Consider the following 17986-nt stretch of genomic DNA (forward strand, 5'->3'; position numbering starts at 1 on the left):
CATCTAGCACATGATAACACAAACCACAGAAGGAAATAAAATCTGTTAACTGGCTGACCGCTGCTGCATGTTTAAGAGTTAATTCAGAAAAGATATTCCTGACCCACAAAATACCCTTATAAATATATCCCTACCAGTAACTCTCTAAGCCCTGTATGAGCATAACCGTAAAACTCCATGAGTAAAACTGTTAAGTCACTGTATGATAGCAGAAGCTCAGAAAATTCCAGGAAAGTATTCCTAGAGTATCAGTGGCAAGAGAGAAGCTTGCAAAAGCAATTGGTTACAGAGCCTGGAGCCTTGTCAGTGTCATCAGACTGAAATTTGGTGCATGAAAATTTTCTTAAAATTACTGACCCTCTCATCCCTCACAGAAAGATTAGCAGCAAAGTGAAATTAAATCAGCCTTATGTAACTTCAATCCATGCCAGGTCCACTCTAGAGGGAATCAGAAATCTGCACAGCAGAATCTCTAGTACCCCAAGCATGCCTCAGGAACAGTTGTCCTTTGTCTTCAACACTGAGCCTTTGCAAATGCCATCAGTTCGCTTTCCTTAGTACATTTATTTCCTGCAGCAAGCTACCTGCCCAGCAACAATTTCTCCAGTCTTATAAATCTTTCTAGTGTTAAAGAAGATCTCCAGCAAAAGAAACTACAATATCAGTGTTTCCAAGTAGAGAAAAATGCTGTACTTCACATCACTATATCTACATTGATAATGTCAACCATAAAGGGCCAAGGCACAGGCTCGAGCAGCATCCCAGCATCATCCATGATAAAAGGTTAGTCTCAGGTGGACTTCCCTAGATAATTCCCAAGAAGTTTTGGGAACAGACAAGAGACTGTTCCCCACATGCAACTTGATTGCATCCAGCCTGCTCTTTAGACATCAGGGGGTGTTAAGGGAGTTTAGCAGTATGAAGACAAACCACACCATGCCAGTTGACCAAGGGGGCTGAGGACAGTCTCTAGCTATTTTCTTTACCCAGCAGGACAGACAGCTACCTTTCCTTCCTAACTTGCTTCACTGTTCATATTACATGCATTAGAGATAGGTCCTAGCCAAAAGAATTAATGCTCCAAAAAGTCCAAAGTTCAAAACCTGGTAATATATAGCTAAGCCTTATAAAACACAGCACAAGTTTCTTTAAGAGGCTGAAACAGTTAAAGAAAGAGCAAGTGATCTACTGACAAGTAGTGAATTTAAAATTTTCAATGCCAGTGGTGGGAGTTCACTGTTGCAGTGAACGAACAGGAGTTTGGTTCCAGCTTTTTGTCACAAGCCATCCCTCATTCCCTCTATTTGGACTTTTATTCAGCACATTTAAAAACACATACCAGAAGAATATAAACAAAGGTTTAAAATTCAATTTATCAACAAAGCCAGAAAAGGTCATAGGACATGTGCTTCTGGATTTCTCTATGTGATGATGCACATTCACCTGTTACAGAAGGGGGTTAAAGAACACCTAATATTTACCATAAAAATTAGCACTTGTGCTGAATAATATTTTTACTTCATGATTAGCTTCAGCAGCCATAACTTTAGACACTACAATATTACACACAGTCAGTTAGAAATTTATTCAATACTTACTGGTGGTCCCCGGGGTCCTGTTGGACCTGCTTCTCCCTCTGGCCCCTGCTGACCCTGTTTTGGGGATAGGAAGAACGCAACAAATTTGAAAAGTGATTTTTTGCACAATGCAAAAAACTTTTGATTTTTCTAGATCTTTTGAATAAGATTACAATCTTACCGGTTTACCAGAATTTCCCATCAAACCTGGCACCCCAGGGGGACCTCTATTGCCCTGTTGGACAAAAGATGAAAAATATTAGCCAAGCCAATGGTTTACTCTTCCATTTTATAATAAGTAAATCAATAAGGTCTAAAAAAACCCGCCTGCGTTCATTTTTGACTTCCACCTTTATTTTGGTTTTCATTTATCTTGTACCTAATTCCTTCTATCTAATTTCTCAAGTCAGATTTCAGTTCTTTTGTTGTCTACATACTGACAAATCCCAAATAGACTTGGTTACTGCTCTCAAGTCACGGAAGGATAATATCATTCCATGTAATTTCAGAAGAAATTCAAGTCTCAATCTAGTTTTCTTTTTCAATTACTTTAAAATCAAACTTTATTGTCTGAAACATTCCATACCCTCAATCATACAATACTTTTTAAGTTTTTTTAAACTTAATTAGAAATGGTGCTGCAATTTGGTGGTACGTAGAGATGACAATGTCTGAATCAGTCAACTTAGGGCAACTATAAATATTATTCTTATTATGAGATCCCTCATTTCAAATTGTAGCGAGGTACCCATGTCATATGCCTCCTTTAGCAATCACTTCCACAAATTTAAGAAGAAATGGCCCTTTTAAGGTATTATTTAATGTCTGGAATAATGAAAACCACATCATGTAGCAAAAGAATCATAAAAAAGCACAGGACTAGAGTTGATAAAAGAATGTATTTAATTCTTTCAGCCAAAGGCTTGTCTCTTACTACAACGAAGTTAATATAATTTCACTGCATACTTTAGAACTTGATAAGCACAAATACAGTATTATAAGAAAGTCAACACTCAGGGTGATTTACCTTTGGGCCAGCAATGCCTTTCACACCTGGAGAGCCTGGTAACCCCTGAAAAAAATAACATTTACAGTGTTTATTTTTGATAAGGGGATTGGAAATGGTGTTAAAAAACATCCTTCTCATGTTAAAGTATTTCTAGTACTTTCACTTCATAGGGAAGCACTTTTATGCAGTAACAGACCAAGCTTGAATTCTTTCCATTTACAAAGTAACAGATAAGGAGTATTATTCCTACTTCATAAATTGGCAAAAGGAGCACAGAAAAGTGAGGAGTTATGGATTTTACTGGCTTAGACTAGAAATAGATTCTTGGTCCCAGTACACTGAGACTGGAGGTGGAGAGTTTAACAGATACTTTTTGTATACATTTCATCCCCTCCTCACTTCTATGCAACAGCTCATAACAAGTATGCTTTTACCAAACCTTCTTTCAAGCTTAAGAGCTCACTTTGTATTACAAATTTACTTCCAATTGTGTTTTAATACAGCTCCTTCACTATATCCTCACAGTGATTACTCCTATAGCATACCATTTCAAAGAAGTTTCTGTTTAGCTGTCGACAATTCATACAGTTTTCAAACTTATTCATATGCAAGGATTACCTTCTTGACAAGTCCATAAAGCAATACTGATTCCCTATAACTTCACCACAGGGGATACACTAGAAAACTCCGCTCCCCCAAAGAAGCATGAACGTGATGCATTCCAGATGTTCTGAGCCAGCGGAGTATCAAAAGGAGATGACTGTTCATCTAAGGTATGTTAGACTAGCTGGTTGGTTCTTCCAGCTCACCTTGGGAATAGATTGGCCCTAGTCAATACCATGACACCAGCTCTAATTGTGGGGTCACACCATAATATCCACAGGGTCTCAGATACGAGAAACCCTAAAAAACTGGCCACAAAGTGGCCACAAAGTGAGACCAAGTTCCTCACTATGGTACTGTGAGGAAATTTAGGCTTTTGTGCAAAAGTTTTGGATACACATAGCAGAATTTCCCCTTGTATTAAACATACTCTTCCTGGGCCTTTTGATTAGGTTTTCACTTAGATTACTTCAACATCAGCATCACACTAACCTATATATGGCCTTTCTGTGGTTTGAACTGAGCCTAACTTTCAAAAGTAAAATACCAGACACTTACTGGCAGTCCCTGAAGCCCTGCATCACCTGGAGCTCCAGGTTTTCCTGGTTCACCCTGAAAAACATTTTAAGTTGTAATTTATGCAAATCAAACAAAAGAGAAAATTTTATTTATGGAACAGAGAGCTGGAGTACTTTTAGATCTGTAGGATGGGAAAGTTCATTCAATTACCCTAATAATGTGCATAAAGCCACAGGCAGCAACACGAGAAAAAGCCACAAATGAGTGAATAAATCTAGGGCACTGCCAAGGCTCAGATATATGCCAACTGTGTCTTACTTTTGCTCCAGGCATTCCAGGGATCCCTTCTCGGCCATCGACTCCTGGTAAGCCCTTGAAGGGAAGAAAAAAAAAAATAAATTAAAAATTAATGTTTTGGACAGATATCAGCCAAGCACTCTGATATACAAATTAGCATGACATGAAGCAATTGAAGAAATGAAATATACATACAGACTCTCCTTTAGGCCCAGGGAGACCATTTATTCCTCTTGTACCTTGAGGGCCCTAAGAATAATAATAATTTTTCAAAATGAAAATAAACACATTGAAGTGACAGATGGAAAGACTTACAACACATACTCATTTAAATATGCATTACTTTGAGAGTACCAATTATGCTGTATGTTTATATGCTATAAGTAACCACTGTTTGTACACCAACACAAGTTGAAATTTGTCTATGCTCACCCTTTCTCCCTTTGGACCTGCCTCTCCCAGTGGACCCCTCTGTCCTTGATCCCCCTACAGGAAAAAAAAAACAAAGAAAAATTTCTAGCAACAAAACCATAATAAACTTACTTGCATTTAATAGTTAAAAACTCCAGTAAATCAGCCACAGTACAATTCATGCTTGGTCGAAGTGGACATCTTATACTGTATTTAAAAATGCAGTTTCTTAAAAATGCAGCTGACAACTGCATTTTAAAAAAAACACAGCTCAAGCTATACCCTAAGAACCCAGAAGAGTCTAAGCAAAGGATGTTGCATTCAGTTCTTCAACCCATAGAGTTACTGGCTTTCCAAGTATAAAATCCAGCTGGGGGGCAGGGAGCAGGAAAGAATTTAAAAACAAAAAAACACCAAAAAAAACACAAACACCAAACCCACCCAAACAAAAGGGCACAAATTGCCCTGTACTGGGTTTGTTCTAATGAATAACTATTTTTCAGTTTAAACATTGAAAAACTCCAAGTCATCCTAATGCACAGTAGCACTCAGAATGAAGAGGTAACAATAACATACTAAGAGGCTAAAATGTCTTCATCTACCCCATAATTCCTTGGGGACAGTAAGAGATTCTGGACTTAACATCACTGTCATATCATTTATTGACCTGTGGGGAATCAATAGAATTGGATTGATCAGAGGCTTTTCTGATCCACAGCCACATAGTATCTAACTGAGTAGACTTACAGGAGCACCAGGAAGACCTTGGGGACCAGGCTCACCATCAAGCCCACGAGCTCCCTACAAAACAAGTAGATAACACAAGGCATCAAAATGAAGTGCTAAAACACTAACAACTTAGGCTCCCTCCTGGTTTGCTGGGAGCTGCAAATTCTGTACAGCTGAAGTTTTTTATAGGTGTAATTAAAAAAAAAAAAAAAATTACAAAGGAATTTTGGCAAACTTTTTTTTAAATCTATCTTAGTTTTTTGTGGAGTTATGAAAGCCAATATTTTTTAACTATGGAAAAAATGACATTCAGTTCATTCTCTAAAAGAATTATATTGAATGGTGAGGAGGTAGATCTTTTCACACTACTTCAGAAAATGTCTGTCTTTCCTTCACCACATAATAGAATAGCATCAGAATGTGAAGAGAAATCATCAAGTGCAGTGCAGGTATTTTTATCACATATGTTTCAAGGAAACAATGCAACTGCTACCCTGTAAGTAATTTTAAATGGAGAGAAAAAAAAAGTTTTCAAAAAGATTTATAGAGAATAAGGAACTCCTTTGTCAAACAAAAGTAATAAATATTTCAAACTGACAAACCAAAAACGTAGGCATAAAAATGTAGGTAGGTAACTATCAAGAATTAGAAGATACAAAGAAGGCCAGAAAAGCAAAGTAAGACAGTAATAGCTTAGTAAATGTTTCCAAGAGGTTAGGAAGGAACACTCATGAGAAGATTCATAATCAGGACAAATTTTATGTTATTTCTGAACATAGACAATTGCAGAATAAGTTTTCCATTATTTCATTTCTGGAGAAGGAGACAATGCCATGATTGCTACATTTTATCCCTTCCAGGAATTTTTACCATATAGATTTAGCAAGATCATAAGAATAGAAATGTAATAGTGAGGTTTGAAATAACAGTTGAAACACTTTGATGAACAGCAGGAAAATTACCCAGCAAAGTTAGAGCCCGTATAAATATGAATCCCACTGGCAGCAATTTAAGACACAAAAGATGTAAGAGACAGAAAGAATGGAAAAGAACAAACTCTCAATAAAAACTCCTGACAAAAACTGGGACAGTGGAAGCAAAAGGCTTCAGGAAGATGCAAATCACAAGAGAAACTACTTAATAAATTGTAGCTAAATAAAACATGCTGTAGTTTATAACTGCTATAACTTGATATCTTGCTTACTACCTACTTGCACACATGCCAAATTTCTATAAAACCAAGGATCAGAGGGAAAAGTGTGAACAGTATGTGTACTTTATTCATCAGAAGGACCAAACTGTCCTTCTTCCTAACCAGAAGTACAGTAGCTATGGAAATACAACTGGCAGGAGAGAGAAAATGCAGGGGGGAAAGGAAAAATTTAAATAAGCTTTAAAAACATTCAGGGGTGTACATTTTCTTATCCAGGCCATTTTATGGAAAGAAAGATTAATACTCACTTTGGTACCTTTAGGTCCCATTATACCAGTTATACCTCTGATACCTAGGATGCCCTGAAAATGAAAAGCATATTCAAATTATGCTTAAATATTTTCATCAGAACTGTCCTAGTTTTCAGACAGAAGACTCAGAGTTCTACATGCTTTCTTTACGCTATTTTACTATTTTCTTAGCATAAAAGAAGAAATACAGCTACTTTTGTATTAGAATATTTAATTTATATGGTATTTTGATATTTTATTAAGACTTTTTAAAAGAATAACCAAACTACTGGGTTGAGTTATGCAACCACAAATATTCCTTAAGGACTAAATAAACCCCACCGATGTCTATTCTTGATTACTACAGACTTGGAGCATTCTCCCTGTGCAGCCTGTGTGAGAGGAACACATGAAGGCCAGATTTGCAGAAGTCCTATGTTGTCTTAAGTGGGGTATAGGACAGATGCAAAAGAAAGGTACCATCAGAGTTCATGAACTCTAGAGACAGACAAAATGATAAGCATTTTTAAGAATACAAGTGCTAAGTTTATACACCCACAATACCTGAGAGGCTGGACTGAGTAGACATCCTAGTACAGCAGGATGCATCATAACTATCATCCCTTTCCTTCAAAGTACAGTCTCATGGGAAATTTGGCTACAATTTTATCCTCTTCCTGAGAGACTGAAACTACATGACATGTCTCCTCTCTGCAGAGAGACCAAATCCTCAGCTATAACATGTCTGTCCTACAACAAGAAGAATGCCCTACAACTGTGTTCATGAAACAGCTACAGGCACTTCAGCGCAGCATAGGCAAACCTCCTCCTTGATCAGACTCTAGATGAGCAGCCCTTTTACTTGCTCCTAACACAGTTAGATGTAACTTTGCACAGAACATTTAAAGTTCTGTCAGCCCAAAACATGAGGAAAAAAATTATGATAATGCAACAGTGACTACAGCAACCCAACAAGGGAAAGACCCACAGTCTAATCCTTGCTCCAAGATCAGAGATGGAAGTAGGAACCCTGAGGTACCCACTACTTTCTATCAAAGGCCACATCTCTCCCAGAGGTGGCTATCTTATGCAAGTCTTCTTGTCAATGCATTACATAAAAGTGTCAGATTGCAGGTGATGACCAGATCCCTAATCTCTACTGTGGATCTGAGCCTTACATTTGTTTACGTAAGAAACACACAAGAAAATACAAGAGTCCACAGCCTCTCCATCTGTGCCTCTAAAGCGCTGTCTATCCTCTTTCCATAGGTTGTCTATCTGACATCACTTTCTTCATATTACAAATCCTACATTTTAATAATAAGCAATTATTTTAAAGCTTGGTTGTAAGGTCATCAACTGGTGAAACAGTGAAGTGGAATTAATAATTCATTTAAAAAAAGGTAGGGGGAAAGGAAAGTCAATCTCCAATTGTTTTTTAATTCTACTGTGTTATTTCACAGTGATTGAAGAACCTTACCAAACTGTGTTAAATGAATTTGTCCCGACAGGCTCTCCAGACAGCAGAAGCTGCATCTTACACAAGTACTTTCTCTGCACCAGGGTGCCAGAGATGCTTTTTTCAGTATCAAACATAAGAAGGATTAAACCATTTCCTTTCCTTGGTCTCTTCTTTATCTTTCTCAAGTCCTAATCCAGAGGTTTATGTTGTCTTATATTCACAGAGAATTCTGTAATTTAGGATTTGGATGTCATGTGCATCAAGGTAAACTCCTGTATAGCATCACATCTGAACACCAATGGCATTAAAGAAATAGTTTCATACCAGGAAAAAAGCTTAAGACCCCATCAGAAAATAAACTATAGAAATTAAATGTGTTATGCCTATGCCTATTTCTCTTACTTAGAATAACCCCTTTATTCTGTTCCCTATTGCCTGTTCAGCTGTGGCAACCATAAGAAGAGCTCCTCACCAGGAAATAAGCTAGGAGGTGTGTGCCAGCACAAAGAAGTCAAGCAAAGCAGGACAAGAAAATAATTCCAAAATCATAGCTGTGATTGAAGGAGCTTCTTTGGCATGCAAGAAGGCAAAAAACTTAGGGTAAAAAACAATCTGTTCATCAGTGGCTGCTACTTCATCCTCATGTCTTAGCTAAGCCTGAATTTCAGTTAACAATGTTTTAAACAAACACTTGTTTTGCAAGGATGAAGTCAGTCATCAAAATTATGGAAAGAAGGCCAAGGAAAAAACACACCAAAAAAACCCTCAACTATAAGCACAATCTAAGCACAACACAAAATTTAGGACACAAAATATTTTAAAAATAAGCCTTTCCATAGAACTATATAGAGCTTTGTGCCAAGCGATAATGTAGCTTTTTGATGAGACTTAAAATAATTCTGCTTTCACTCACAGACAATATGGCAGAACAAAGAGAAAGGTGTGTGGAGATTTTATAATATGTTTCCTTACAGTAAGAAGAAAAAAAGATGAGACATAACAAAACAAATGAGTGACACTATTTAAGAAGAAATACTTTACTGGAGGGCCTTGAGCTCCCACTTCACCACTGGGACCTTGGTCCCCTTCTTCACCCTGGGAAAGCAAGAGGAATACATCTGTAGCTAATCCATGCCATGCATATTGCTCTCTCATCATAGGAGGTACATTTATTACTTACTGTTTTCTGTCACCATATCCTGCTTAAAGGAAATCCAAAGGAAGCCACACTACTTCCTCAGAACATAGACAGATACTCATTCACATTCCATTCAACTAGCAGTCATAAGGTTAATTTCAAAGCAACCCCCGTATAAAGAAGAATAATATTATTTTACTCTTAATCTGCCACCCCTTGTTTTTTTCTGATGTTAATCTGTTTAGGTTTTCTTGGTTTTTTAGAGTGAAGTGTAATGAAGATATACTCATGTATGTGAATAGACTGGATATGCTAGTAGCTCTGCATTGTAATACCACATTGCACTTCAGATTTTTTTTTTAAATTAAAATGGCAAAATGCCTTATCTAGTCAAATCCCTGTTTGATTAGATGCTAACCTACAATGATAGTGCAAACAAATAGAACAACAGTATTTACTGCCAGTTTAATTTGCAAAAAGGGATTTTGGAGCATAAGACAACAGCTCAACATCCAAGAAAAAAAATACGTTAGCTGTTTCTAATAAATTAATATTCTTTTCAATACACTTAGGAATAGAGAGCAGGTTTTTTTTAAAAAAATTTTTCTCTGCTGTTTTTCTTCCAGCGTTGAAGCATGGACCAAGGCAGTGTAAATCTTCACAACTTTTCTTACAAATATTTCAATATTAAACAAGGTTCATTCAAATGAAACACCTTAAAAGAGTTCACATTTCAGTCTTCCAGCTGAGTCAGACTTGGCCTCTTTAATATAGTTACCATCTTTCTTTGCCTATGCACTTATACTGTGTTCTTTCCCTCTTAAATAACATTTTTCTATCTCATTCTTCCTGTTACTACTCATCTGTGCCACAGAACAATGTATTTGGCAAATCCAGAGAATTTTTCTGCATTTAAATGTTTGGAATTTTCCCAATTAATAAATTTTACTTCAATTTTTGCCATGAGTTCTGTAATAATTAAATTGAATGATCATAATAAAAAGCAAGAGTAGTTTGACTTCTGAATCATAAAAACCACAAAGTACAGGTGAATGAAGACTAGGTTACATCATGATATATAGTATCTCTTCATGCATTCTGGTAAAATAATGAATAGTTCTAACAAAATATAATACTGGTAAAATAATTAATAGTTCTAACAAAATATAATACTGTTTTTGAATAAGAGGCAACACTACTATTAGCTTGATAAAAACAACAGCAGTTTCCCCCTCCCCCCCCCTTTTTTTTTTTTACCTTATAACCTTGTTTTCCTGGTTCACCAGACTCTCCTTTAGAACCCTTCTGGCCCTAAAAAAAAGGTAAAACACAAAATAAATAAATAATGATATATTATTCAAAATTAAAATACTGAGTTTTGCAAAACAGACAGACACTCCTCATAACTATCTTGTTGTTCCCTCTGCAATCCCCATACACCACTGCTTCCTCACCTATCTAGTTAACACCACATATCAAGCACCATGTTCAAAAAGATCTGCTCCTGAATCTAACAAGGCTGTATTTCTAGGCAGGTTAGTATTTCTTCTTATGTTACCCCACAACAATTTCCTCAGGCCAAGAGTATTCTTAGAAACTGGCAAGTACATTTAAAAAAAAAAAAAAACAGCTAAAATGAGACTCAAAAAGTATTAATTTCAATTTAGGTCTCCCAGAAAGAGAGAAAGACAGAACAAAATACTAAAGACTTGGGGGAATATTTCGAGTTTCTGAAGTCAGACTACAGATGGTCCAGAAAGTGAATGAAGCTCTAATCATACTCTAATCCCTTCAGGACAACACAGAAATTTCACCCTGAAGATTACAGCAGCAGCAAGAGATTTCAACAAGTAGAGGTTATTTTGGCAGTCAAGAGTTGAAATAACCCTAAGTATTCACACTGATGCAATGTTTTTTTGAAATTAACAGTGAACTGCCCTTTTGTAAGCCAGCAATTTCCCTCCCTAGTGCTTTGAGACAGGATCTCTGTTAGGAATGCTTGAACAAAGAGATTCTCTTACCTTCATTCCCATTAAGCCAGCATGTCCTGGGCGGCCAGGTGGACAAGCATTGGGACACTGGAAAAACATCCACATAGTTACTACTACACAGGTTGAATAAGGTTGTCTGAGATTACTTAAGAAAAAAAACATGGACAACTATCTTACCAGCGGGTCACCATCTTGCAGGCCAATTGTTCCCTAAATTAAATGACATTAATCAAAGTCAGTAAAAGAGAAATAACCAAACCTGAATCATTAGACAATACAGACATTAGACAAAACAGAAAATACTACTATCTAAACCTGGAATCAGAACTATAATCAACCAACATGAAAAGCACCTAAACTGTAAGATTTTATCGTAGGATTGCAGACACTTGCAAAATCCGGTCCTCTAACTTAGATCAAATTTTCTGAAAAATAAAATATTCCTTTTCATTTTTAAACTCCCTAAAACATATTTTCTATTAAATATAGAACAAATATATCCAAACCCCATGAATTTCCAACAGAACCAAAGACAATTTCTGTAATAAGGACCGCTTCTACTTTTCCAACTTACTACCATTCAGCAAAAGATTCAGACCTTCACAGAGAAAATAATCTTCCCACAACGTAAGTATGGGTAGATGAGTCAGATGTGTGGCCATTAACATAACTGCAATAAACTAGAGATCAGTGTACGAGATGGATTGGGGGGGGGAGAAGATCATTCCTCATATTAAATCAAGTATTTGATGGAAGCTAACAGGAGGCTTAAAGCCCAACAAGGAGAAATATGATTCCACAGCAGCAGCTGGATTCTCTAAAGCCCACTGGGAGGGAGCACACCGTTTCAGAGAGAAGCACATGGGAGTTTAAGGAATGAGCTGGTCTCCTGTTATACAGAAGGATTTAAAAAAAGCTGAGGGTATGTTTGGATCCATAATGTCATCACCAGGAGTGGAATTGTGGCACTTCAGAAATCCAGAAAGGACAAAACTGTCAAAGAATAGAAGCAGCATATGCCATTACTGAGAATTTGGTTTTACTTGTTTCCTTTCTTCTCCACTTTACCATTCACAGTTTTTACAGTACCTCTGCCAATTCTCTGGCAACTTTGGTGAAAATAAGAAACACGGCATAAATAAAGCATATGGATTTAGGGTCTGTCCAGCAAAGGAACAGTAGAGCTTTTAAAAAGACATTAGTATGACACATGACTCCCAGTGGTTTGCATTTCACAGCACCCAGCCTCCCATGTGTCTGCCACACTCTGTTTTATCTTTCTGGGCAGGTAAATAGCCACAAGACAAAGGCATAACACAGACTCCTCCTCCCAGGAGTCTCAAAGAAGACATGCCCCTAGAGAGGCAAAGCACTGGTGTAAAGCTTTCTTCTATCCCTTCCAAGTAGCAGTCTTGATTGCAAGAAAGACATTAGAACTTAACCAACCTGGAAGCATATATTTCTGGCTCATAAGCCAATACGAATTTTTTCTCCTAACAGAGAAGAGTCTACCTCTGCTGAAGTACTACCAGCGAGGACCAACAAAAACTACCTTTACAGTAATACTGTAATTCATAGGGAAGTTTAAAACATGTAAAAGTTACAGTTTAAGACCATTTGCAGAAACAGGAAGACATCATGGCAGAAGTTACACAGTTTGCATTTCAGACTATCTTTTATAACCATAAAAATTTGCCTTCTAAACAGAAGATCAAATGTTGATATGAATAAATGAATTGTATCTCTGGCTTTGAACACAGGCCTCTAGACATTATGAATTAATACATCCTGCCAAAATCCTAAAGTTGGTACTCAGCTGTAGGACTTGAGAAGTTTTGTTCAAGCAGCAACAATACATAATTCAGACATCAGCACATATTAAAGGCAATCACTTACCCGAGGACCTGGTGGCCCTGGTGGCCCCGGTGGCCCTCTTTTTCCTGGATCTCCCTAGAAAAGGGTAAAATAATTTTGTTGATTCACAGTAATAATGACAACCAGGAGTTACACATTCATACTACACAACAACAGGGACAAATTAAGCAGCTACAGAAGGACAGGCTAGGTAGCCAATTAAAACATAAACCTGCAACATGGGTCCCATAACAGAATGGGAAAATGGATTTTTTTAGTAGAATGGGAGCCATGTTGTAGAACAGAAGCCATAAAAAACCAATATATTTCCAGCTGCTTTAGAAATCTGTAACATCTGTCCACAGGATCATCTATGCACTCCTCTATCTTACAACTGCTAATTAAGTTCTGAATTAGAAGAATCCTAGTAACAGGCAAAAATGCCCAAATCAGAGAGGAAAAAAAAAAAAATGCTTTTTCAGAGCCCAGGATGAATTTACCAAGTTACTATCTCCTCCTGTTTGTGAAGTTTTGATGTCTGGTGTTTTCAGAAGTAAAGACAACACAGAACCTCTGCAAATTATTTTTTCTGAATGCTTTTAATTACAATAAATCTAATATTTTGACAGGGACCCCTTTTAACTTAATACTGTCATTTCAGTATTATTTTTGATATGTTATTAAATCATAAATTAAATGAAGATGGAGAAACTATTCACTAATTCTCACAATGCACAAACTATAGAGCCATAGGTTTAAAAAAACTAAAAAGGAATTTTTCTACACAGTGTATAATTACACTGTGGGACTCATTACCACAATGTGTTGTGGAAGCCTGTGATAAAAATGGATTCAAAAAGGGACAGACTACATTAATGGAGGATAGGGTCACATACAGCTTTCAAAAAAGGCAGCACAGATGCAATTTCTGATTCAGGCAGTTTCTGAACTGTCAACTGCTAGAATCTGGGACAGTATGACAGAAAAATGTCATTTTACAAATAGCCTGTACACTCCGCTAGGTATCCATTATTGCTCTTGCTACAGACAAGACAGTGAGCTAGATGGATCATCTGAAACAAATTGGCAGTTTTTAATGTTTTTTTTCATATTAATTTATATGACTGAGCACAACACACAAGGAGAAGTATGCATTAAAAAGTAGGCTTCATTAAACAAAATTTTACTGCTATTTCAGATTTCAAGTAAAAAAATTAACAATTGATTTCAATTTCCATTTCAGTGGTAAAGCATGGAGTCAAAATATGACAGTGTGTCTGAGTGCACAGTTTAGCAGTAAGGTCATAGATGGAGTCACACTTAAAATGATACTAAGACATACTGAATTGCCATGTTCACAGATATGCAAATGGAGAACAGAAATACCATGTGGTCACATACCATAATGTACATGTGAGAAGACAGAAGTAAAGCTAAAGGTCTGCATGTAATGTTAAGTTTTATATTTCCTGTATTTCTGGCAGGTTTGCTTTTTTATTTTAGCTTTTCTTGAATACGAGAAGTAAGAGTATAGGACACTATATGAAACATTTAATTCTAATATAACGGGTGGTCCTGAAGTTAGGCCATTCACTGTTCCTTACTTCTGATGAGCTTCAAATACAATCTTTCCTCTACCAGTGATCACTGCAGAGAAAAAGAGCATGTTTTCAAGTGCTGTTATAACCCAAATAGTGTTTAGACAGCACAGGAATTATTCTTTTTTTCTCTAAGTACCTTCTAGCAATCGAGTACATCTACATTTTCACCAAACATAATAGTACTTACAGGTGGACCAGCACGACCTACTTCCCCAGGAAGTCCTGCTGCACCAGCTGGACCCTATAACAACCAAGTTAAATAGCATTTTTAAACCACAGAATACCTCTATAACAAGCATCCAAAGAGTAAGAACATGTAATTCTCTCAAACAACAAACTATGCCTTTAGGCATCAGTATTCTTGCCCCATACACCATAGACCTAAGCAACCTCATGCATGAAGAAAGCATGCATAATAGACATAGAATATCAGGATTAACACTCTTTTTTCACTGAATTACTTTTTATTACAGTATAATAGCTTTATTGAATATTTAAGCAGATTCATTAAGCAGTATATTTATAAATTGCAAAAATGACACTTACAGGTGGTCCAAGAAGCCCCTTGCCCTGTGAAATATGAAAAAAGGTCAGAGACGTGGGGAGGGTTCCACACCTAGTCAAGCTGTTTGCCAATAACAGAGTATTTGAGATAAAGAGGTACAAAAAACCTGTTATTTGATTCTGCAAAATCATTTTGAAAACTTACTTAACTAACGTTAAATGTCAATTTTATTAAGTAATCAATATCAGGAGAAAAAATAATTAAGTTGCCTTGCAGTAGCATTTATTTACACATATTGACAAACACATATAGTTCCACAAAGGAATGAAGACATTAAAGCCTTTGGGTTTAGCTAATTATCAACTACCATGATAAACATACCTATGCTATAACCATTTCCATTTAACAGTGCATTTAAATTGATAATAAGAGATTTATTTTTTTTTGCCAGTGCTTCCCTGAGGTCTAAATCCATTAAATTAATGCTTTTTGGTAATCAGAAAGAACACCAAATTGCTCCTGTTTACATTTTCCATCAGTACTGCTCTGAATCATTTTAATGAGAAGTGTCCAAGATACAAATGTGTTTCTGACGATTTGAACAATACACTGCCTCTAAGAAAACAGATCCGTCAGTCTTATATTACTAAAGCAAATGGATAATTTTATGGAGAACAGTGTCAATGATGTGCATGAAACACTGGCATATAAAAATCACAAACGTAATTAAATCTTTAGGAGATTTGATGTAATAAAGTGGAGTGGAGTTTAAAAGTCACAGAATATCATACCAGAATTGTATCTGCAAGGTTGTCTTTAGAAAACTTGGTATACCAACACAGGGAAAATTTCAACATTTATCAGAGTCATTCAATTTTAACCATTTAATACACAGCAGAAGGTAAACTTTTTCACCTTGCACTGTAAGCCAAAACATCTTGCTAACTTTTTTTTTTTTTTTTAACTTGCTTTTTCTTCTTGCTAAAACATTTTTTTTACTGAGAACAAATTAGATCAGTGTCAATGTAGCTTCTGGTATGTGCAGACACAGCTGAAGGTTGGTGCTTTAGTGAAGAAGGGGTTTGAAGATAAGACAATAATAAATAAGACAGTTGGGGTCTATTCTTGAAGATAACAAAAGCAATGTCAGGACAAATTAAAACAAAGCAGCTCAAGACACACCACCTCCTAAAGAGACCTTTGTGAGCATGTGTGAGCACTGAGGTCAACCAGCAGACATGGTGAGGAAGACTAGCAACGACCACCAGGGACCCCTGGAGACCACAACTCAGCAAGAAAGCACATGCGTAATTAAGATGCAGATATGTAATTAGTTCCAGGACATCTAATGCCTATGTAACTCATTTCTCAGAAAAGTTATGAATATGTATAATCTCACTGTATATTAGCTGCCACTTACAGATATGGGGGAGCTAACCTTTGCGAAGCTATTCGCCTGTGTGCCCAGCACTGCAGTAAAGAATGCCTCCTTTCTGAAACTCCAAAACGAGTCTGAGAGTTCTTCTGCCAGCCTTTACGGTAACAGCATAACCCACATAATTCCTTTGCTATTACTTAACACTCCCTTACTGTACTTCATCGTATTATATGTGTCTATATTTGACTATACAAACCAAACTTTCACTGCATCGCATATCCAATATTATAATATAACCTGCCTCCAAAAGAAGGAAACTGGCTACTTGCAGGTTCCCACTGGAGTACCTCTTGCTAATGTGCCCCTAACAGTAGCAGGGAAAGTCAGTGATACCAAAAGAAACAGGTACAGCTACTGCGTCCAGCCTGCACACAGGCCTAGGAAAAGCCAGTTCCTGCCTCTGCCCATTCCATTTCACCTCCTCACCCTCCTAAACCAGGGCTGTGCCCCAGCAGTCCATACCTCCCCCTTACCCAGCTACTCCACTCTTCCGGCCATGAACATGCAGCGTAAGTTGCAGTGTTGAGATCTCCAGGGCAATCAGCCAGTAAGGACCTACACAGAGCAGTTAATGATCCCAACCAGCTGCCCATGTTCCTGCCTCTGTATCCTAAAGGGGAAGATTCTCCACACCGCCTGAGACTGCGGCCTTACATGCCCAGATGCCTTGCTCCCTGCTTTGGAGGTGCTTATCTGTCCCACCTGGATCAGAGACACCCTGTAGATGTGGTAAGTACCTCCACATCATCAACACAGACCTGCTGCCATCCACCATAAAGAGTCACATACCAGTATCTGAATGTGTACCCTGCGCCAGAAGCTGTGCTTTAGTAGACCTTAAAATATTTTCAATTTCTCTGTGACTAAATACACACAATCCTACCCATATATCAGATCTGTAACTTTAGCAATATAACAGCTAATGGAAAAGTTAGAGGGAACTTAAACAAGAGAATGGACTGAAGAGTGCCATACATGCACTCAATGTAGCAGCTGCAGGTCCATTTACTGGGGCCAGATCACAGACATCAGCATACGTGCTGCTAAATTACTTGAATTAATCAGAAGTATTCTATTAATTTTGTAAATCTGTCATTTGAGAGACTATCCACATAAGAGATGAGACAAAAAGAATAAAATAAAACCGAATGATGAAGCAGGAAAAAATAGAGGAGAGGGACAATAAAAGACGATAACTGAAGATTGCCAGGATACATTCTAGGGAAGAAGAAGCAGAAAAGCAAATGCTGTACGTAAAATTTTAGATACTTAACATTCTTCCTTTCACTTACCCTGAAGTCCTAACCTGGCCATTAAATTCCACTGGATGAGCTTGAAAAACAGTGATAATTTAAAACTAATTACTGTTGTAGTCAAGGCTTCTGACTTTGTTTGCACTGAGCATTTTA

The 17986-nt window shown here is 37.1% G+C and overlaps 1 protein-coding gene across 3 annotated transcripts in view; it reads right to left on the reverse strand.

Moving 5' to 3' along the window:
• Window positions 1-17986, reverse strand: part of COL9A1 (collagen type IX alpha 1 chain) — a 72983-nt gene that overhangs the window by 25588 nt on the left and 29409 nt on the right. For all 3 annotated transcript variants that reach the window (XM_074895836.1, XM_074895838.1, XM_074895837.1), the window contains 16 exons: window positions 15181-15204; window positions 14822-14875; window positions 13076-13129; window positions 11357-11389; window positions 11210-11266; window positions 10446-10499; window positions 9092-9145; window positions 6607-6660; window positions 5164-5217; window positions 4438-4491; window positions 4201-4254; window positions 4027-4080; window positions 3748-3801; window positions 2605-2649; window positions 1759-1812; window positions 1599-1652 (listed from right to left, as the gene is read on the reverse strand). In XM_074895836.1, the coding sequence (XP_074751937.1) occupies window positions 1599-1652; window positions 1759-1812; window positions 2605-2649; window positions 3748-3801; window positions 4027-4080; window positions 4201-4254; window positions 4438-4491; window positions 5164-5217; window positions 6607-6660; window positions 9092-9145; window positions 10446-10499; window positions 11210-11266; window positions 11357-11389; window positions 13076-13129; window positions 14822-14875; window positions 15181-15204 (807 nt within the window). The remainder of the gene's footprint in view (window positions 1-1598; window positions 1653-1758; window positions 1813-2604; window positions 2650-3747; window positions 3802-4026; window positions 4081-4200; window positions 4255-4437; window positions 4492-5163; window positions 5218-6606; window positions 6661-9091; window positions 9146-10445; window positions 10500-11209; window positions 11267-11356; window positions 11390-13075; window positions 13130-14821; window positions 14876-15180; window positions 15205-17986) is intronic.

The sequence above is a fragment of the Athene noctua genome, chromosome 1, assembly GCF_965140245.1.
Source record: "Athene noctua chromosome 1, bAthNoc1.hap1.1, whole genome shotgun sequence".
Lineage (NCBI taxonomy): Eukaryota > Metazoa > Chordata > Aves > Strigiformes > Strigidae > Athene > Athene noctua.